The following is a 22,423-nucleotide window of genomic DNA, read 5'->3' as shown; positions in this document are numbered from 1 at the left end:
TGTGTGGAAGAAGAGCCTGGCCTTCTTTAATCACCGGTGTCTCAAGAAGCAGCAGACAGCAGAGATTTGTTTTTTTTTTTAATGTTGGCATTTGTGCAGATTTGTACAAACATTGTTGCATATTCTTTTTTGCTATTATGACCACATTGAGTTTTCTGTAACCTTTTACAGGATTGGAGCGAACCGACAGAGGGATCTTTGACAGTCTCCAGATTGTCGTGTTTTCTCTTTTGCCCTCTTCAGTTCAGATCAACCAGCTGATTTTCTTCAGGATTTTGGTTTGTCGACAGAAAAAAGGTAGATTTTATATCCGTGTTTATTTGGTCATATCTTATTGTTGTGTTTAAAAATATCTTGGTATGTCAAATTTCATGATACTAGTGTTGTTTTCAGTTCCTTTGGAAGAGAAGCAGGGCCCGCAGCATCACAGATCCTCCTTGGCAGTGGACTTGAGATGCTTTTCCACATTTTTATACTTTGTTTAAGGCAAACCTACTACTAATATTTGCTGACTATGTTGGTTCCACCTGACCAAAACAAAGGATTTAGAGATATGTTTACATGTGTGATGTTTGGACAAAAAATTTTTTTTTTTCTTACGTCACAAATAATTGGTTGGCTTCCAACGATAATCTTGCTTCCTCAGCCTAAGTTACTAACTGTTTAGTTGTTTTAAATGTTTTAATTACTTATCCAGCTGTAGATCTTTGCAAGTTTAGATGAGCATCCATTTTTCCCCGTCTGCCTAAATACCATGTTTTATTGCCTTTCCTATTTTCAAGAGCAGCTGACAGGAATGGATCTGCACCAGGCCACCATCAGATTTTAGTCTGTGTAAAGGAAAGTGTTGCCTCTTGTGTGTTTTAAAAATACTTACAGCCCTCTTGCCTGTTTCCTCTGATTTACAGCTTTTCCTTCACTTTCAGTTTTTCCCTAACTGTTAATGCTCAGGTAACCTCTCTCTTGGTATCCATTACAGGCTGAGTGTTTAAAGATGCCAGTGACTCATGAAACAGTAGAAGGAGACGTAGAAGAGTGGAAAAGTTCACTGTTAAACTGACTGTGTGCAAATAGACGTATTTAATCAGGTTTCTTTTTATTTGTTTGCTGATTTCAGTTTGAACTTGATCCAACTTCTATCCTCCAGAATCACAGCATCTATTGCCACCTTGTGTTGTGAATGGAGAGGACAGCTGTCAACTTTAGACCATGTTGATATGAAAGTTAAAATGATAAAGCAGGTTGAAAGTATAAAATTTGACTGCCTGTAAAAATATGGGATTTGATCTAGACATTTTCCAGATCTGGTTTAATTATAGAAAAGTATATATTTTCAGATTTTATTCCTAGTCAAATTGTCTACAGATTGTCTCCATTCATCATTTCTTAATGTATTCATCTGTCCATCATCATTCATCCATTGGTTAATCTATCCATACTTTATTCTTCCTTTCATTTTGGATATTGACAGAATTCATATTTAAAACTGACTGAGCGGTAAACAGAAGAGCTTACCTTTCCCTAATGCAGTCCTGCTGTCCTACAAAGTAACTTTGAATGTCAATGGGTCAGAAAATCAGAAGCTTTACTGTTTAACTCCTCTTCCTCTTTACCATGGCAGACAGTAATGTCCTCGAATGAAGATCCGACGTGCCCAAGACATTTGACAACCTCCGCTTGGACTCTTGCTGAGACTCAGACTTTGAGGAGATGACCGTCATCCTGCCTGCTTCACACACACCTGTGAACCTTTGCTGTGAGAGCTGAAGGTCATGTATTGAAGACGGGAACAGAGCCACATCATCTGCAGAAAGCAAAGACGAGACCCTGAGGTTCCCAAACCAGGCGACGCCTCAACAAGCTGGACTCCGGCAGCTTGAATTACAGTTTAGTTTTGTTTGCTGCTGAAATAAAAGGAGCATCAGTTCAAGTCGTCAGTGTTTTGCTTTGTTTTATTGAATTTCATTGTCTAGCTGTAAAAGACCGAGGCAACAGAAAATCAATGTTGCATGAACTGAATACATGGTAAAAAACAATAACTTGGATAGTGGAAGGAAGAAATTAACCAATGTCAATCGATTTTTATTATGCATGTTAATACAATCAATGTCCTTTATTTGCTTATATTTACACACAAAAACACAAAATGAATCCAGTGCAATAAGGCCTTCATCGCGGTCCAGATTGTCCGCCAAGTCGCCATAAAAAAGCGGATAAAATCAGTTTTAAAGATTTCCGAGTTTAAAACGTTTTAGTGCATTAGTGCCCTCTTGTGGTGAGTTGGAAGAAGAACGGAAATGTGAAATATTGCCTTTAAGTTATTTTATGGACCAAACAATTTCTGGAAGTGAAGAAAAAGAAAAGTACACCAAAATAAAAGCATCGACCTTGCTGCATAAATAAAACAGACCAGTTGGTTTATTGCTCCAAAACAGAATGAAAAAGATGGTAATTCGTTTTGCACATGTTTTTGTTTTTATTTCAATGCAAGTAGCATAAGATAAATTTCCTTCATCAGAAGGTTTATATATAAATATTTTGTCTGAATTAAATTATGTTCCACACTTTTTACCCTGCAAAATGCTGAGCTGGGTGGAGGTAAATATTCGCGTGTTATTTTCTCATCTTGATTTTATCTTCAAAATAAAGCGTTTAATCGGCAGTCGTAATAAAGTAAGTGATTATTTCTAAAGATCTATAAATGTTACTGAGAGCCTATAGTTTCCACTTTCTTTTGTAGATTCCCTGGACTTTTAAGAGTTTTTTTATTTTATTATTTAAACATGCTGATTTTTTTCCAAAACAAGCCAGATTCCTTTTATGCTTTCCTAATCTGATCCCTGTCCCCCCACCCCATCCCCCTTCTCGCTTCCTGTAAAAAAGTCCCTCACGGCTGCTTGAGGACATGCAGCAGTTCATAAATCTGAAGTGCTGAAACTCCCCTCAGGGTCTCCTTCACTGAAAACTGAGCTCCAATAAACTCACACTTTCCTTCCCTTTAAAACATTCACTTTGGTTTCATTAACTTGCCCCCCCCCCTCCTCCATTCCCGAGGTTCATTCTTCAAATGCACTTTTTTTAAATTTTTTATTTTTTTTAGTCTCATTCTGCAAGGACCTGGCCCCTCTCTTCAAATGATTCACTTAGCCTCAGTTTTTTTTTCCTTCACAGTTTGTCAGGAGTGAGGAGTAATACTGATCCCGGTAGCTCAGTAGTAGAAACGAGGCCTATAATTGAGCACTTATGTTAATAACATGTTGTCAGAAACTCAGTGACGGCTCAAGTTTTAGCAGTTAGAGATCCGGAGCGCTCCGGGCGTGCTGGTTAACAGGCAGGCTGATAGAGGAGGGGTGTCATGTCAGATTAGATGTGTTATGGGCCCCTCCCTGGCCCCTCCCTCCTCTTCGCTCCGTGTTAATGGTCTGAAAGGGTCTGGCTGCGTTCATGGCGGCGCCTCAGAGCCCATTAGAAAGTTCCCTCCCCTCGCGTCGCTTAATCTAATTACACAGCCGGCCTTCATTGTCCCCTTGCACCCCTCCATCCTCTGCGTACTTTTTTTTCTGTTCCCCGCATTTTGGTCTCGCAGATATTCATTAAAAGATTTGATTTATAACTAAGCTCTCATCAGAACCGCCCGCTAAGAGATCCTTCCGCAGCTTTATAGGGTCTAACTTTATTTACACAGTCTGATAACTCTGCGGATTAATAATCCTTAGAAGCGACCAGGCGGACAATGTCTGATATTACTTAGGCTGCATGGAAAAGACTGTTAACTTGGAATACATTGACTTTAATGGGCTATTAGTCATGAAATAGGCGAAATAAAACATAAGAGAAATAGATGATGGATTATTATACTATTTGCATTATTATAGATAATACAAATTGCAATAATACATAATTGTTGTATATATGACTCATTGTAACTGTTATAATCATAATGAATCAATTATATTGGAAATAAAAACTAAATATTTAAATAAAACATCTCATTATTACATGATAGGCCGATCTATAAAAATGTGTACAATATAAATCTTATTAGTGTTGTTATATAAGATTTATATAAGGACTTTTGTTAAAAAAAGTCTAATTTTACAAAGATTCACTAATTATTTTTTTTATCTTGCATTCTAGCTTATAGAGAAAAAAAGTATCTTAAATGATTAGGCTTTTATTTCCCCCAGTTTTGACCTTTTCTTTCTCACGCATCAGACCCGTTTCCTCAAATTGCTCATCAGAATATTTTGTTCCCTCCGTGAGGCTCAATCTGACCATTTGGGCCCTTTGCAGTGGACTAAAGGCCTACAGATTTAGTCTGTTCTTTTTACATTGGCAGCATTAGGACACAAGAGGGCGCTAGAGTCCGCGTTTGGAGCTCTAGAAGTGAAGAGGCTCGTCACTGTTTCAGAAATAAACCTCAGTGGTGGTCTATGTTCGCTGTGTGTTCAGTTATTACTGTTGGAAAAAGTTTGGTGAAACGTTCAACTTTAATTAAATCCACTGACCAAAATCATTGTATTTGGTGTTTTCTCAGAACAATTCAGTAAAGAATCTCAAACTTTTCAATTCCAATTACAACCAGGAACTCCAATGTACTTTAGTGGGGAGGTTGTAAGCTACTGGACTAACACAAAGTGGAGCGTAAAGGGAAAATAACATAGTTTTAATCTTGTTTTGCAAAAACAGTCAATACTTTGTAGAACAACCTTTCCTGCAGTTGCTGCTGTAAGTGTTTTGGGGGATTTATTTACCAAATTTGCTCATACGCAGACTGATTCTTCTAGCAAACTGACTCAATCCAACTTCGAAAGGACTGAGAACTTTTGTGCTCATCAAGGTTTAGGTCTTGTCTTGTATTCTCATAAATTCTATCACATGAATCTGATCTTATTATACTGTTTTATGATTTTGTTGGCTGTGTGTTGTGTGAAGCTCTGACCCCATCCTGAACGCTTTGCTACTGCTAACAGTTTTTCTTCCAGGATTCTAGTATTTAGCTCAATCCATCTTTAAACTACTCCAGTTGGTTTCCTCTTTTCCTGTTGAAAGCATCCCCATAGCATGATTCTGCCCTTACCGTGCTACTGAATGACGCCCATCACACACAGTGTGGCATGACGGCCAAAAAGTTCACTTTTGGATCAGAGTACCTTATTCCACATGCTTTCTGTGTCCCCTAAACGGCTCTTGGTAAAAGGCAAGCAGGATATTTTATGGTTTTCTTCTTAGTGCAGCCTGGTTTTCACAGCAGATCGATTCTTCCACCTAATCTGTGAACCTCTGCAGCTCCGTCAAGGACCTTTTGGTGGCTCTTTTCTGAGTAACCCACCCCTCGTCTAACCTGTCATGTTTTGGTAAGATTGCTGCTGTATCATCTTGTTCCTATTTTTAAATGATGAACATTTCTCTGTGAGATAGTCAAAGATTTGGATATATATATGTTTTTTTTATTAAATTAACCCTATTTTAAACGTCTCCACGGCTTTTTCTCTGTCTTCCTTTGTTTTCACGATGCTTTTCATTAATGCTCTCAGACTTTCACAGAACAGCTGGATCTGTACTGACGCAGCTGGACTCCGTTAAAGCTAGGTGACTTCTGAAAACACTGGGTTACATTTAGGGGTATCAGAGGAAAGGGGATTTTAATTCAAACGCACGTCACACTTTTCAAAATTTTAATTTATGAAAAAATATAGAATCACGTGTCCTTTGCCATTTACTTCTTGTGCGCTATAGTCTTGGTTAAATTTTAATTATTTGACGCTGCAGGTTTGGGACATGAAATGATTAAGATTCAAGGGGCATGAATACTTTCTTCAAGGCGATTCATTCATTTTATTTAGGATTTTGCGCTCGTACAAAACCTCGTCTGTTTTTTTTTTCTACTTTATTTGACGGACAAGTCCGCTGATTCCAGAGCCAGCGCCACATCAAACAGCAGCAGAGACTGGAGGCACACTGGGAGGTGGAGGCATGTAGGACGGGTGGTGCTGGGTGTTGGAGGGCTCAGATAATTTGCTCGATAACCATGTAATCCCGCCCGATTTAATCTAATACCACCGGCCCGACTCCGCTCCGTGTGCGCACATCCCCAGATGTGATAATGGAGCTCCGCAAAAAGAAAAAAAAAATCCACCCACTGCGCTCTCGTTACAGTTGAGCCTTTTGGATAGAAAGCTGGTGGCGGCCGTGGGGAAGGTGTGTGTGCAAAGTGTATTTATGTGGTGGTTTGAAATTCCTCCACATGAACACACGCACACACACAAAAAGAAGAGGAAAAGGGATCAGATCTATGAGGGATATAGAGTTAATTCTCTGTGGAAATAAAAACCGAAACCAGAAGATACTTTATTATTTCTTTTAGTATTATTTGCGTCGTTTTTTTTGTTTAGATTTTTCCATAAAATTGGCCTAAAATGAGAGCAGCTGAAACCAAAACAAACCCAATAAACCATTAATAAGAATAAAATAAAATTGCAAAAGACACACATAAAATAACTCTGGGTTTGGTTTTGTTCAGGTGAAAAAGTCAGCATCGTTTTAATCTTGCGTTCCGTGGCTTTTCACTTTAAGAATTCATTTATTTGGTCACTTGGTTTTAGAGCTTGTTTATTTTCTTTTTTTTTTTTAAATAAATTTCACTTTGTTTTATTTGTTATTCCTAGTTTGTTCCACCTCCTTAATGTTTCGCGGTGAATTTTTACGCACAGAGTTAATTGTGACAAAAGCAACAAAAGCGGTGCCTGATGGAGAAAAGCCAAGGCATGACAAGGAGCGCAGAGAAAAAAAAAACGTGTGGGGGACGTACTGTGTGCAGAACTGATTTATCTCTGTATCTCCAACACCCTCCACCCCCTCCTCACTCTACCTCTCCAAGTAATTTACATATATTGAAATGCGCCCCCCTCTATTCCCCCAATTTCCCCGGGGCCGCCGTGCGTTGCAGGGGAAAGGAGAGCATGTGACCACTCCTTCTTAACGGATTTATGAAGCTTTATCAAAGTCCTCCACTGTCCATTCCATCACTCTGTGTGCGCGCCGCGTGTGCTGGCTTGAACCGCCTGAACAAGCGCGTAAAAGTGCTGAACGGGAGGAATAAGGTGGCCTACATAAGGGAGAGAGAGAAGGTACTGCAGTGTCACCTCCACCTGAGCGCATCTCGCATGCGACTCCCAAATCAGCCTGTGTGTTTCTAAGATCAAATATAAGATATGCAGAGGCGCGCAGCTTCTTCCGGGCATGCAGAGTTCCTGCCGCTGTACCTCGGCACATTCTGCATGGCTGATTTATGATGGAACCGGGGAGAGTCGCTCTGTGCGCCGCCGCTACCCGATTCCGAGAGGCTCTGCAGGTTTAGCTCAAGGTTCCTCCTCGGTTTGGAGAGAGAGAAAGAGAGTGAGTCGGTCTGGTTCAGAGGAGGAAGAGGGGTCGGGGAGGGGGAACGAGGGGTATCTGGGCAGAGGAGAAGAGGAGAAACAAAAAGCGTCCTTTGTCACTGACAGATGGAGGGAGGTCAAGGTTAGCGCTCTCGGATGTGTGAAGAGAGGCTGTTTAAAACACGATGGGCCCCTTTAAACCACAAGCACAAAACGAGGATGACACAGGCCAGTTCAAAGGATGCAGTTTTTAAGCAAGTTTTCAGGAAATTCCCTCTCTTAACCTGCTGCCAGAACACTAAAGGAAGGAGAACCACTCTGCATGCAAATACTGTGGAAGAATTAGAACCAGACTGTCATCTTATATACGAACCGAACTGAGCAGGTTCTAATGCTGATGTGGGTCCTGAGAGTCAGATTTGGTCGTTTCGTACTGGAAATATTTAAAGTTCTCGCCTGTTTCTTTTAACCATCAGTTCTTCCCGCAGGATGTTTTAAATCGATTATTTAACGTAGTTTTCTCTATAAGGAAAATATCTACCAGCAGGTTGTCGCTCAGAGTTGTTCTGATCCCTCCCGTACTCCTCTTCTTCCACTTCGTACCAGTTTCTCCCTAAAAATTTGCCTATATTTTTACACCATGTGCACACTTTATTTTATCTTTCGTCCATTTAGTTTGGACCATTTGCTTAAATTATCTTTAAAATGACCAAAACACAGAAAAAATAAATAAAAATTCACGCTAACTTCTAACCACATTTGTGCACTTTCTCTGACTTTAGTGGCATAAATTATGGATTATTATAGAAGCATCGGGAGAATAATTAAACGTGTTCAGTTTTTGGAATTAAAACGTAATTAAGCAGAATGGAGCAACAGGATCTATTGAATGTGGTTGCGAAACGTCCGCGTTGTTCTAATGAATTATCTCCATAATTCATGAAAACACTCTGAGCTACAAAGAGAATTAAACTGATGCAACGATGAAAAACATGAATACAAAATGGTTGAATTGCGGGTGCAAAATGGAAGGAGAAAGGTACGAAATGACAACCGGTGGGCACGAACCGGCGCAGGAGGGGCCCTGAAGCAGAACTTCCTCAATAGCAATACTACTTTTGGATTTGTTGCTAAACAGAAATGGAGTTTCATTCCTCGTCCAACTGAACTGCTTTAATCTGCACGAACTTCCACACATTCATTCACGCACCGGCCCCGCTCATACAAGCCACGCGGCGAGTTTCAACCTGCAGAAATATTTCCCTCTGTGGTCACGCATTCTTCCTCCCCCCCTCCCCCCTGACGCCGTGCCGCCTCCTCCCTCTCTCTCCGTCTCATCCTCCCCGTCTCTCTCTCCGTCACCCCGCTCCACCTCCTCCTCCTCTCTGTCCTGTCTCGCTCGTCCACCTCCAGCCTCTCACCTCCCCGCCGCCCCCTCCATCTCCCCCGCCCTCCGTCGGTCTTAAGTGTGCGTCCTCTTCCGTCGGGCTCCAGGACACCGAGCCGCAGACCTCCAGCTGCAGCCGCCGCTGCCGCCTCCTCTCGCGGCTGCTGGTGGGGGAATCTCTCCGCTCCCGTAAGCGTCTTGAATGTTACCCCGTTCAGTCCTTCTTTCGGTCTAATCCGTCCATGGCGCTCTCTCTCTCTCTCTCCCTCTCTCTCTCTCTCTCTCTCGATACCCAAAAAAGAAAGATAAAAACAATCAGTGATCGGAGCGCGCCGAGTTGCTCTGCTCTCGCTGCGCTTTTGCAGATTTAAGCCCCGCGTCTTATATTACCAAACCCTCTTTATTACAAGCGTGTTTACAGTCTCTTCCCCCTCCTCCTCCTCTTCTCCTTCTTCTATTTTCTCCTCCTTCTCCTCCTCTCCACCCCCCACCACCAGCAGCAGCAGCACACCGTCCTCTGTACGGTATGCAACTCCAACCTTAGACAGCTGAAAGTTATTAAGCGGCCCGCTCTCACTACCGGAGTCCGCAGATGGACAGAGGGACGGATGGATGGATGAAAAGACATGTTTGGATTTATGAAAACAGGGATGGATGGAAGATAAATTAATAAATGGGCATAAATTGATTAGGTTTATGTCTAATGGATGGATGACAAATAAATTGATAGATATTTTGATGGATGATAACACTAAAGGGATGAATGAATTAATGAATGAAAGGATGAATGGATGGCTGGATGGATGGAAGGAAAAGGAATAGATGGATGATGGATGGATTATGATAAATGGACAAAGACAGATGGTTGATAAAAGGATGAATGGGTGGATGACAAAGCAATTGATGGTTGGATTTCAAATGAATGGATGACAGAGGAGTGAATGGATATTTTGATGGATGGATGAAAAAGGAATATATGGACGATAAATGGATAAGAATAAAGGGATGAATGGATGACTGGATGAACAGATGGATGATAAAGTGATGAATGGATGATGAATGGGGTGAAAGGTTTTAACTTCCACAAAATTAAATAAACGACCCAGACTCCAGGAAGGGTCAGAAATTCACAGTTTTTCACATTATTGGTTGTAAATGAAAGGAAAATTCTTCTAAAGTTAAAGGTTAGATTTATTCTGTTGTTAAAAGAACTGAGAGATGCGGCAGTTTTAATCACACAGAAGAAAGACTAAGCTTAATGGTTATTTTTTAATGAAGCTAATTAATTTTTTTTCTTTTGCCTCTGCGTCTGTGCTGGAGTCTCATTTCGAACACCCTGTAACTGCAAATAAATCTGCATAAATACATGACAATTTTCTCAGATTTCTTGGAAACGGAACTAATTAAACTTGGCCAGTCCTTCAGAACTCTGTTGAACAAGCAGCACACCGGACAGAACTGCAGAACCAAATGAGTAAGTCAGAGAGAAAAAACAAACCTGCCTCCAAAAGGTTTTCACTTCTCTTTACATATTTCATAACGAGAATCAACCCATTCTGTGGAAAATCCTTTTGATTATTGATCTACTTGTAAATGGTGAATATAATAGCATTTAATCCACTGCACACAACATTCTTAAAGAGATATCATTTAATTTTCCATAATGCTTCACATTTCTAATATTTTATACTCTCTCTGAAGTTTCCATAGGAGGAAAACCCATGTAGGAGTCAGCTGAGTCCGATTCTAATGCAGATTTTCTTAATTAATATACAATATTTTTCTCAGGACTGCGTCTCCTTCCTTCTCTGGATGCTGACTTGTTTCCACAGAGAGACAGGAAGTCTGCTGTCCTGATGCACCGATCCACTTTTTTCACTTCCAACACCGATACAGGTATCTGAGTCTTAGTATCGGCAAACATCGATCCAATACAGAAAAACATAGTGCTGAATTGACCTAAGATGTTTCTTTTTTTTAAGCACAGACATAAATGTGCTGAAGTACAAATTTGTTTGATAACTCTGCACACCTAAATACATCAGCAGCTTCAGAAGCTTGGTCAGACATGCAAAAACAACAAAACTTTAAGTTGTTCATTCAGTCCAATTATGAGTATAAAGAAATTGAAACTGAAAAATGTAAAATTAAACTGCAACAAACCTTCTTTCACATGATTTGGGAAGTGCAATTAGGAATTATAAATATAATGTAAAATAAATCATAAAGCATGACGTTGCTCAGAGCACAGCACATAGACTGAATAGATCTGCCCTTAGGGTTTGGGAACATTGTCACAGATACATAATCTAGAATTTTTTTTTTGCATCGGGCCGATAAAGACACCAGTATCGGATCGGTGCATGTCTGGTCCTGTTCTGACACAGTAAGTACCGTAATGCCTAACAAAGCAGTGCAAGGCAAAACAGATAACAGCAAATGTAAGACATCTAAATCTGGACACAAATATCTGCCATTTTGGGACCTGATGTCTGAACATTCACAAGAGAATGTTGGAGAGTTTGTCTCTGTACACTCTGTCAAAATACATCCTGTATTGTCCTGAAGTTACTTTGACGGCGCTGACTGGGTGGATCAGCTGATTACGTCTATCAGCATGATTTCCATAAAGCCACAGGATCTGAACTAGCACAGGGAATGTGCAAACTCCAGTGTCTGTTGAGAAATCTGAAGGTTCACTCCCCTCTTGGCAGAGCTGGAGCACGCTGAGTGCTGAAGATGAGCTGGTTTGATGTAACCAGCAGCATCCCACCAACGTAACTTTGCCGGGTAACACAGAGGCTATTCGGCTGAGAAGAGAAGGCCAGAAATGACCAGACGTAGACGGTTAAGAGTCATTAATATTGTGCCGTATCCAACAACAGCTTAGTAGGTATTAGCCTTACCAATTCAAATGAATTATGACAAATTATGAAGAAAAAAGACAAGATAATGTTCAAAACTCATATAAAATATAATTTGCTATACTATATTAAAACTCTGCATTATCAATATATTTCCATTTATTTTGTTTTTCATCTCAATTTGGGCCAGTTGACTCTTATTGAGCATAATAAATATTATCTCCTGATCAAACTAAGATACTTTCACCCTTCTGGCAGATAATATTTATATAAACCATATAACTACATTTCTTAACAGTAAACTATGAATATAGTATAGAAAATTAAAATTAAAAATTAAACTGATTTACTTAAAAAGTAAATATTCATATTCATATGAAATACTGTTGTATCCTGTGAAAGACGAATCTATTTCATACCTGGAAAGTCAGGCATGACAAAAGTATGAAATAGTGAGAAATAAGTGCTGTGCAATGGTTACATACATAATAGTAAAGTAGTTTATTTACAGGTATAAAATCGAAGTACAAGAGGGCAAAATGTCAATCCACAGATATTCACTGGGGTAATAATTAATAAATGGGCTCTTTAGGGCACTAATGGTTAATTTTGATGCCACATTAAGGGTAAGAGTTGGTTCTGGATCCTGGACATTTTGCTTCTTTGCTATTTTATAATTGTTGCATTGTTGATTTGTCATGGCAGATTTTTTCAGGTTTGGATGGGAATGGTCTTCATCTTACCAACCATGTAGCGATTTGCACCTGCCTTGTTTATGCTGCATACCCTCTCTGTTAACTGCTATGTTCTATAATCTACTTAATGTCTACTTTTAGGAAATACACTTATTTGACTCTGGTAAATGATATCTACCAGAAAGAGGCTGATTAATCATTATCTATGCTACTTTCACTTGCAGGCTGGTGCCTAACTCCAGCAGTCACTGGGTGAGAGGCGGGGTTCGTCCTGAACAGGTAGTCAGTCCGTCACAGGGCAACAAAGAGACTCATTGGACAAACTACTATGCAGTCACACTTTCACCTCTGCAGGCACAATCCCAGCTCAATGACAGCCGTCAACATCCAGGGAGTGGACAACGAGATTCTTAGAAATACCTGAGAGTTCACCTGAACAATAAACTGAACTGGACTCACACCGCCGATGCTCTTTACAGGAAGCATCAGAGCAGACTGAAGAGACAGAAGCTAGATAAAATAACATCACTACTGGACAATGTCTCCAATTCAAAGCATAAAGCTGGAGAGCTACTTCAGTGTCAGGCTGCTGCGTCCTCCGTTCATAAAGGAGCGTTGTCACAGATCCTTCCTCCCTGCTGCTGTTGGGCTCTAGAACCCTCACCGCTCCCAAAACCAGATGTTTACATCGTTTGGATCAAGTACACTAATAATTGTACAGCATTTTATGTTGTATTTCACCTCACTGTACAGTTTATTCTTAATTCAATACATTTCCATTTTTATCTTTGTGTGAAGCTAATCTGTCACTTTGCTGCTGCTGTTACACCGGAATTTCCCCACTGTAGGACACAATGAGGATATTTCTAATCTATTCATACCTAAGATAAATTTAGAGAGACAATTAATATAACAGTTATGTTTTTGGACTGTGAGTGGAAGCCGGAGTACCCAGAGAGAATCCAATCATGAATGGGAATAACAGAATGAGCCTAGGTTGGGATTTGAACCCTGGACCTTCTTGTTGTGTGGCACTGTGGGAAAAGAAAGAAACACACTAAATGAATGAGGTTTGAGTGTATTTGTTACTATTTTTAAAAACACAAGGGTTCCCACTAATTTTCAAAATGATACTTTTTATTGGATAAAATAGTGATCCCCCAAAACCAAGCCTGGTTCTGCCTTTGGCCCCAAACGACGTTGGGCCGGCTCTGGATGTTTCCTGATATCCGGAACCTGCGGCCTGGATCAGAACATGCTGCTGTTTGGCTGTTCAACCTGTCGTTCTGTTCACTGCAGCCACACACACTTATTCCTTCCCGTTTCTTTTGCTCTTCCTAATGTTGTGTACACACTCTGGGGACACGCGTGGGTCCAGGTAATCTCTCTCTCTCTCTCTCTCTCTCTCTCTCTCTCTCTCTCTCTCTCTCTCTGACACACACACACACACACATTCAGGGCACACTGCATGCAGCAGAGTGCCCTGTTCTGCATGCACCTTCCTCTTTCTCTCTGCATATTGCTTTCATTATACATCTCTCTGCCTCACACACCCGCACACACGCACACTCACACACACTCCTCCCTCCCTCGCAGTGCCTCTTGTCCGGCCCCCCTGATCTCTATGTCCATTGGCTTGCGCTGGGTCTATTTCTCATGTCCAGCCCCCTCCTCTCCTTCACTCTCTCTCTCCCTCTCTCTCTAATGATCGTCCAATGGTGTTGTCTGTCCCTCCTCCCACTCCCCACTCCCACTCGGGTGCCTCGGCCCGGCCCATGTTTTTGTATGTCGGGTGTCCGTCCGCCGCCTGACGTTCAAGTTCGCCGGGAACGTCACGTCCGTGCACTTGAACTTGCACAGCTAAGAGGGGAGGGGTGGTGTGTGTGTGTGTGTGTGTGTGCGTGCGTGTATGTGTGTGTGTGTGTTGGGGGGTGTGGGGTGGAGGGGTGGAGGGGGGGTTTTGCCATTTTTTTCAATCTCTCTCCCCCTCTCTCTCTCCATCCACCTCACTCTCTCTCTCTTTTTTCTCTGCTCTCCTTTCTCAAAAAAGCCATGACGGCGATCCCGCGATCCATCCTCGCTTCCGCGCTATCTTTCTATTATTTCTAATTTATTTTATTATTATTTTGGTTTTTTTTTTTTTACTCCGTCTCCTCCACCTCCTCTGGTAGATGTCCAAGGCGTTGGATGAAGATCTTTTCTCTCTTTTTTCCCCTCCTCCTCTCCTCTGTCACCCCGGCATCTCCCCGATGTGATCCGCGCTGAACGCAGCCGCTGAACAGCCACCATGTCTCGCCGCAAGCAAGGCAAACCGCAGCACCTGAGCAAACGGGATTTCTCGCGTAAGTAAAAGCCTCTAAAGAGAGAGTTAGAAACACTTTTGTTTCAGTTCACCCTTCTGGGAGCAAATGGGGGACAGAAAAAGGGGGTTTGGACACTGGACACTCTAACTGGACTTTGCGGCGCGGCGACAAAGTCCGACACCTTCCGTGCGTAAAAAGCTGGCTTCCCGAAACATGAAAAGGAAGAGTGGGAGAATAAAAAAAAAGTTTTGATGGACCAGTTTTAAGTTGTGCCGCTTTGACAGGCTGGTAAACGCAGCCGCTTTGGATCTCGACGGTCAGAGCGCGTCCTCTCCGCGGAGCTCTCTGGACAGATCACCCTCTAGAATTTCGCTTCCTGCAGTGCGAGCTCGTCTACTCTGTTTTGGAATAAAAGGAAGGTGAAACTGTAAAGTGGACGTTTTTGGATCGAGCGAAAAACTCTTTATCTGAGCCAATCAAAATGATCGATTTAGTGATGTATATTTAGCTCTTTTTTTTTCTTTTTTAACAGTGAATGCTGCTTAGATGTTCGTAAAGTTGAAGCCACGTTCTCTGTCTGAACTAGAAAATTCTATCTCCAAAGAAATTTAAACATGAACATCTTGACGGAATAACTTCACTTTAAAGCTTCAGGTAAATTAACAAAAGAGTAATTATCAGATGTTTGGTGTTTGAGAGAAAGACAATTTAATCCAACAGCTTTTGACTTTTACGCACAAAGTCCATTTCTCAAAAAACCTCCTCTTATTTATGTACTTAGATTTAATTTTATTTGCGTGCACAAGCTTTATTTCTCAATAGAAAGCCGGTGCGAGTGTTTTGGAAAACTGCGAGGCAGTTGGCAAAGTGTGCGCCTCTCTTTGCGGACCACGCGCAAGAAAACAAGCGGTTATTTAGCGCATCTTTACGAGTCGCTGCTTAATTAACATTAGAGTTCGTTGACGGGCAGTCGCGTGTGTTTGGTTTGGAGATAGAGACAGAAAAAGAGTGTGTGGTGTGTATGCGTGTGCGTGTGTGTGTTTCCTTCAGAGGGGGGACAGCGCAGTGACAGTGACCCTGTCCCGTCGCTAGGAGGCAGAGCGCGATTAGAAAATCCAGCTCCAAACTTGAACCAGAGGAGTTTTACCTCCAACCCCCCCCCCCCTCCCCTTTCTATACGGGCTGATGTCTTGCGAGCTCTTTAGAATAAAGGAAAAGCGTACAAGACGTAAGGACGGGTGGGGGGAACAAACAGGGAGGGAAAGAGGGAGCCCCCCCCCAACAACATCTCCCCCCTCCCCAGTTCGTCTTCATCACCCCAAACCTACGTCCTCTCTCCGGAACTCCCCCCCGTTTTGTCTGTGCATCACTTTTTGCATACATGTAGCCTTTGCACCCATTCTGTCCGCCACGCAAATTTTCTTCAGCACACAGACACACAGAGGGGTTTCCAAATGTAGCAAACGGGGCTCAAAATTCATCCACAGGAGCACAACAACAACAACAACAACAACAACAACAACAACAATAATAATAATAATAATAATAATAATAATAATAATAATAATAATAATAATAATAATAACTTGGACTATTTATTTTAATTCCTGTTTCCCTTCTTATAATTTTACATAGTTCTATATTTCCTGTTTTTAAAAACAGTTGCATTTCCACTGAAGGCGTCTTTTATCCTCCAGAAAATGTTGGATTTACTTTGTGTCAACAGATATTTTCAGTCTTTTTAAAGGAACAATCTAACTGAAAAAGCATGTCTCTGTAAAGTGATGGCTGTAAATCCTGTTGTGGCATGTGAATTTAGTGAGCAGCAGACATATCCCCTCTGCTCCTTTTCTTGTTTGCTCAGCTCTAAAATTAGACACAGATGAGTGGCTTCTGCATGTTTGTTTTACTGAGATTTAATTTTTTTTTCTTTTTTAGGAATTTTCCTCCTTTTCAGTTTACAAGTTGTCTCTCAATTTCACCTTCATATGTCAGGAGCTTTTTGCAGAAAGAAAACATTTATTTTTAAACAAATAAGTGGATTTAATGCTACCCCTCTTCAGGGTTTTTTTTGTCTAACTTGCGTAGACCTGAAGATTAATCAAAGACAGGGAATATTTTGGAAGCGGTGTTCAGGGAGCTGCTGGGCCTGGAGAATCCACGTCCCAGTTTGATGTCGTTCAGGACCGTGACGTCCAGATATTTCCTTGAGGAGGGGTGCAGTCCACATTCCCACCAACCCAGCCTCTCTCCCTCCCTTGTAGACACACTTTCCCGCAGACACTCGGCCACACGTGTGTGCACACGGCGCTCCGTCCCATCTCCCTGCCCCCCTTCCTGTTATCAGACCAAAATCTGTATCCAATCACCCAGATGGTGAAAATTAAAATCTATTTTTTGATTCTCAGTGGTCTTAAGTTCATTAAAATGTGAAATTGGCAGATGAGTAAAGAAGGTCAGCGCACATTAGGCTACTAGCTCAGAGTCAGACTCTTCACCTTGGACTGGAAGATTTTCTTTTAAAAGAGGGACGCTGAGTTTTAGTCCTCCCAGTTTGCTGCCTCCTGAGCTCTACAAGAAGATTCCTTAAAAAGCAGTCATGTCCACTTTTTCCTCACCTTAGGAGGGAGAAACTGGACTCTTCTGGGGTCCGGACACCAAGTGAGGCACAAGAAGAGGGACGAGTCGTCCCATTGTCCCTCCTGTCCCCCCTGCCCCCCCTTCTCCTTTCGCAGCACATGTGCTGGATGTGTTTGTGACAATCCTCCGCGCTGATTAAAGGTTCAGCCCGTGTACAAACACGGACCGGCAAGTCAAACACATCCACATATTTAGGTTTTCCAACGCATCATTTTCTAAGCTCCCCCTGTCATTGGCTATGAAATTGTTATCTTTAAAGCCGTGTGATTGGAGCTTTGCATCCATTCAGGATATTATTTCCCACCGTTTATTGCTGTGATCTGTGATCCAGATCCATCTTGCATTGTAATCACTTTTGCTGCATTTTGTGCATTTCTATTATTACAAGGCCCTCGTTCTCAGCCCCTTATTGTGCGAACCACATGTGAAGCTCCTTCTCCATCACTCTGATCCTGTGTGTGACCGTTGGGTCCCTCTCATCACATCCCATCAGGAGTCGCATCAATAGGCTGGAAATTTAAACACGAGTATCTAATTTCTCTCCCCTCTCCCTCCGCAGCAGCCGAGCCCCTCTCCACGGCCGTCGTCTCGTCGGAGGAGCTGTCGGAGCGCTGCTCGGAGCACTCGGAGGACAGCGGCAGCCTCAACGGCCACCATCCGGTCCCCACCGCGGGCCGGTTGGCCCGGCTGGGTCCGGACTCTCACCCCTCGCCAGAGCAGGACCTCCTGACCTGCGGTCAGTGCCAGGCCACCTTCCCCCTGGCAGACATCTTGCTCTTCATCGAGCACAAGAGGAAGCGATGCCACGGCCCACCCTGCCTCGCCATAGGCAGGGGGCTGGACAAGCCCCCTTCGCCCTCTCCCGGTTTGGCCCTCACCCCTTCACCCGCTCTGAACTCTCTGCGTGGCCGGAGGCCGGTTGAAGTCGGGGTTCAGGCCACTCTAGCAGACGAAGACGACGAGAGGTTCTCGTCGCCTCGGGAGATTTGCCCAAAGCAGGAGCCCCTCCCAGGTAAACAGAGCAACATGCATCACCTCCAGCTCTACATGAACACAGGCGCGGGAGGCTGCAGAAAAACAGGTGACCGAACGTTCAGAGCATGGGCTTGTGTGTGATCATGGCTGGATGTTCAGCTGTACTTCGCCTTTTCCCTTCACTGCCCTCAGAAACAGCCCTAGTAGAAGTTTGGAGGAGCTCAGACGCAGATTTCTTAGCCTTTTGAAAGGACAGAGGGTTTTTTAAGACATCATGTTTTTATTGTAGTACAACATGCTGGCATGTTTTGTTGCTTCCGAATGAAAACATTTGTCCCAGTAAAACCAACTCAGGTCTGCTTGAACTTCACGGGTCGGACAGTGGACCAGGGAAGTGTGTGCTGCACCAACTGGTCAGGATGTAGTGTGTGTCTGTTTTGTGAGGCAGGGCTTTATTAACCAGCTGTATTTGGTGCAGAGTGTGTGTGCCTACCCAGTGTGGCCTATTCCCACTGGCCAGAGGAAAGGAGACAAGAGTGCCCTTGAATTTGTTTTCCCATTGGTCAAGGCATGTGTGTGTGTGTGTGTGTGTGTGTTGATGCAGGATCATTTTCTGATCAGTGTGTGTGAGTTTTAGTCTTGGGAGCAGCTGAAGCGTCTCGCTGGGACTCTGTTTGTGTCTCCTGCTCTTGGTGCGCCCTCCCTCCTTCCCAGGGCGCCGTATTTTACCCGAATAAATTTGGCCCACGTCCGTTTCCCTCTCGGAGTTTACCTTCACGCTGGAGAATCCTTCCACTTTCCGTTTTTGAATCAAACGAGAGCCTCGCTCACGGAAATGTTCTAACACCACTAATTATTTGTTACAGTGCTATTTCTCCCCCCCCCCCCACTCGCTTCCTTGTGCATTTTAATTAGCGGCAGTTTTTAGCCATGTACTAAATTAGCTGTTGCACGGAGAGGGAAAGATGAAAAACACCCCTCAACACTCCGTTTGCTGAACACAGCTCAGGAATTTGAGAAAATGAGCCCCACATTTGGAGCTGAACTCGGTTCCCATGATTGAAACGTTGCAGCTACGGGAACGGAGATTTTTTTGGGGGAAAATCTGTGCCATCCTTGACCTTTTCTCTCCACGACGGCAGGAACACGAGCTCGTCTTTTAGCTTATATGCTTCTCTGGTGTCTGCACATATGTAAAACACACACACACACACACACACACACACACACACACACACACACACACACGCTTCCTTACACACTCTCACTCTTGCAGACACTCACCAGCTAAACTGGGTTATTAGAGCGATTTACATCATAATAAGGGCGTCTGGTTGCTTGAATAGTGCTGCGTGTGGGAACGTCTTGGTGGGAACAGCTGTACGCTCAGACAGGACAGGAAAACAGGACAGCAGCAGCATATATCTTCTCCAGGCTTGACACCACACTGAGCGGTGGACAGGCCGGGCATTATTAAAAGTTTGCCGCTTCATGAAAAGGGGGGAAACACATCTCTAAACGTTCTGTTTAAATTTACGTCTTTCCCCTTTAATTTGCCATTCTTTCTGCGGAGCTTCCCTCTCTCCACATCGGCCAATCTCTGCAACACATTCATAGCTGATAATTAAAGCCAGCACCCTCCAGCCGCCCCCCTCTTTCTCCCCTACCAGACCCCAGCTTTCATCCTAATTGACCCCAAACTGGCAGGAGATGCGAGAAAAAAAAAAAAAAAAAAAAAAAAAATATATATATATATATATAATCTGCTGAAGCTGCATTGTGGCGATCCAAAAATATTCACAGTGACACTGAAAAGAAGAAAGATGACTCGTGTGTGTTTCTTATTTGTGAATGTTCTGCTTTATAAACTTCATAGACAAGAGGAACAAAAGGAATCAAGATGCAACTTTTGTTTTTACTGTACGGCCTGAATATTTTCCAACATAATAACGCTGACTGGACATAATTTAGAGTTTATGCACCCCCATCTTTACATCTGGATGCATCCTGCGTACTGTGCAAGCTGAGAGCATGTGCATTTTGAAATAAAAAATAAATAAATAAACATCTGCATCTGAGCCACACAAAGCACTACACTTACTTTTGCTTTTTTTTTTGCAACCAACAAACAGCTCTGGCCTAGATGTTTTTTTTTGTGTGTGTGTGATAAATGAAAAGGCAAACCATTGCTGCAAAAAAAGGCTGGGTACCTGACCATTAAAGCCACACACACATAAATGCTCAGCGCTCGCTTGCTTGCCCATTTATTCTATTAATCCCTAACTGAGATGAAAATTCTGATTATAATCCCTGAGGCGGTCCCTCGCTCAGAAACAGCATCGCTAATGTCTCGAAAGAGAGAGGGGTCTCTGTGTGTGCGTGCGTGTGTGTGTGAAGTGTGAACAGCTATGTCTTGTCCCATTTCTTTTTTCCCATCAAAAGTGGATATTAATGTAAAAATTTATTTGGTTTGAAGATTGAAATTTCGAAGGAAATCTTTGTGGATTATTTCAGCTGTAAATACACCTCCTCCTGTTTGGTTTTTCCAAATTGATTTCCTCGTAATGAGGTGCAAGAATTTAGCTCACGTGGTTTGGATGTCGAGTCGAGATGAGGCCAGCGATCTGCGTTTCAGTGAAACATTGGCTGATAAGCTATCTGTATTAGCTCATTAGCACGGATTTTTATCGCTACAAGAGCAGGATGATGAATCCCCCCCAAAATTTCTCACATTTCTGAACCCAAAATATCCGGTCCTCCATTCCGCTCTGGCCCCGCTGAAGTGCCGTCCTGGCTTGGAGCCTCGCACCACGAGCGTTGTTAGTCTATGATCTACTGATTAGCAATTAGCTTATCATCAGTGGCTAATGCTGCCCATCTCAGTGCACATTAGTGCATTTTTAACACCCAATCACAGTCTGGCTCTGTTTCAGAACGCTCTCCCTCCATCTCGTATCCTTCCCTCTACTTTTTCTTTCCCTCTTTTCTCGTTTGGCTCGTCTCTCTCTCTCTCTCTCTCTCTCTCTCTCTCTCTCTCTTTGAGTCTCACCCTGATGCATTAGCAGTCAATGCAAATCCAGGACAGCCAATTGATACTGAATCAATTACAGTATGTTTGGTGGGGATGTGTGTGAGTGTGTGTTTCATGCTGTGGAACATCCCAGCGAGCCCAACAAAGAGATTTCACACGCTGGCTGCCATCACTAATCTATTGTCGCTCTCCCTTTTTGTCCGCCTTTCTTTATTTCTCCACATAAGATTTTATTTAGTGGACTCGAGTGCTGCGCTGCGTTTGAACAGCGTCGGCACGGTGAATGGCCTCTGCGAATGTAAACACGCTGCTGTCTGTGTGTGTGTGTGTGTGTGTGTGTGTGGGAATCATCAGCGGCAGGATAACACATGCAGTACAGGTTACTGTGACGACTGGAAAAGCTAATAATCTTCTGCAAAGGCCAGTGGTCTGCATTGTGTTATATATCTGTATATTGATATAAACCTCACTGGGAGAAAGTATTTGCCCCCCTTGAGATTTCTTCTGTTTCTTTTTTCTTACATTTTTTTTTAAATCAGACTAAGTAACCTGATGAATGCAAAAGATGATTTCATTTATTGAGGTAAAAAAAAAAATCTATCCAAGCCAACATTGCCTCTCCTGCTGGCAACAACAATCATCAAACTGTGGAGGAATTTTGGCCCAGTCTTTGTTGCAGAATTGTTTTAATTCAGCCACATTTGAGGATTTTGAAGCTTGAATGACATGTCTAACATGTCTATATCTTAATCGTATTTATTTTCAGACCTCGATTAGGGTCTTCCTGAACTCTCACATTGTTATCTTTATTTTTTTGTTTGTTTTTGAACAATTCAATCGTGCTTTGGATCATTGTCCTGCTACATTATCCAAGTTGCTTCAGCTTAAGGTCACAAACTTTGGGTCAGACATTTTCTCGTTGTCCAGATCCTGAGTCACTAAATTACTCTAACCCTAAACTTTGACATGAACACTACCATGGCTGACTGTAATTTCAACATTTGTGTTTTAAAATTATATATATTTTAAAACCAAACACATTTTAAAAATGTGTTTGGTTATTTGAAGCATTTAAGTGTGACTAAAACACAAAAAGAGGTAAAAACAGACAAGTAAATAATTTCTAAATCATATGGAGTACAAATTTAT

The 22,423-nt window shown here is 42.4% G+C and overlaps 1 protein-coding gene and 1 long non-coding RNA gene across 2 annotated transcripts in view; both read left to right on the top strand.

Annotated features, from left to right (window-relative positions):
- The first annotated feature begins 10,555 nt into the window (after positions 1-10,555).
- LOC148155373 (uncharacterized) lies at positions 10,556-13,387 on the top strand. The gene is made up of 3 exons (XR_015765543.1): positions 10,556-10,662; positions 12,550-12,604; positions 12,680-13,387. It is a non-coding gene; the product is annotated as an uncharacterized LOC148155373 (long non-coding RNA).
- An 851-nt stretch (positions 13,388-14,238) lies between these two features.
- bcl11aa (BCL11 transcription factor A a) overlaps positions 14,239-22,423 on the top strand; it is a 56,374-nt gene continuing 48,189 nt past the window's right edge. Inside the window, exons 1-2 of the mRNA XM_088013135.1 lie at positions 14,239-14,667; positions 17,828-18,280. Coding sequence (XP_087869261.1) covers positions 14,613-14,667; positions 17,828-18,280 — 508 coding nt within the window. The 5' untranslated portion in view covers positions 14,239-14,612. The remainder of the gene's footprint in view (positions 14,668-17,827; positions 18,281-22,423) is intronic.

Source organism: Poecilia mexicana, unplaced genomic scaffold (genome assembly GCF_051168715.1).
Source record: "Poecilia mexicana isolate PSO_F unplaced genomic scaffold, ASM5116871v1 scaffold_15, whole genome shotgun sequence".
Taxonomy (NCBI): Eukaryota; Metazoa; Chordata; class Actinopteri; order Cyprinodontiformes; family Poeciliidae; genus Poecilia; species Poecilia mexicana.
This window is presented reverse-complemented; position numbering and strand designations above follow the sequence as displayed.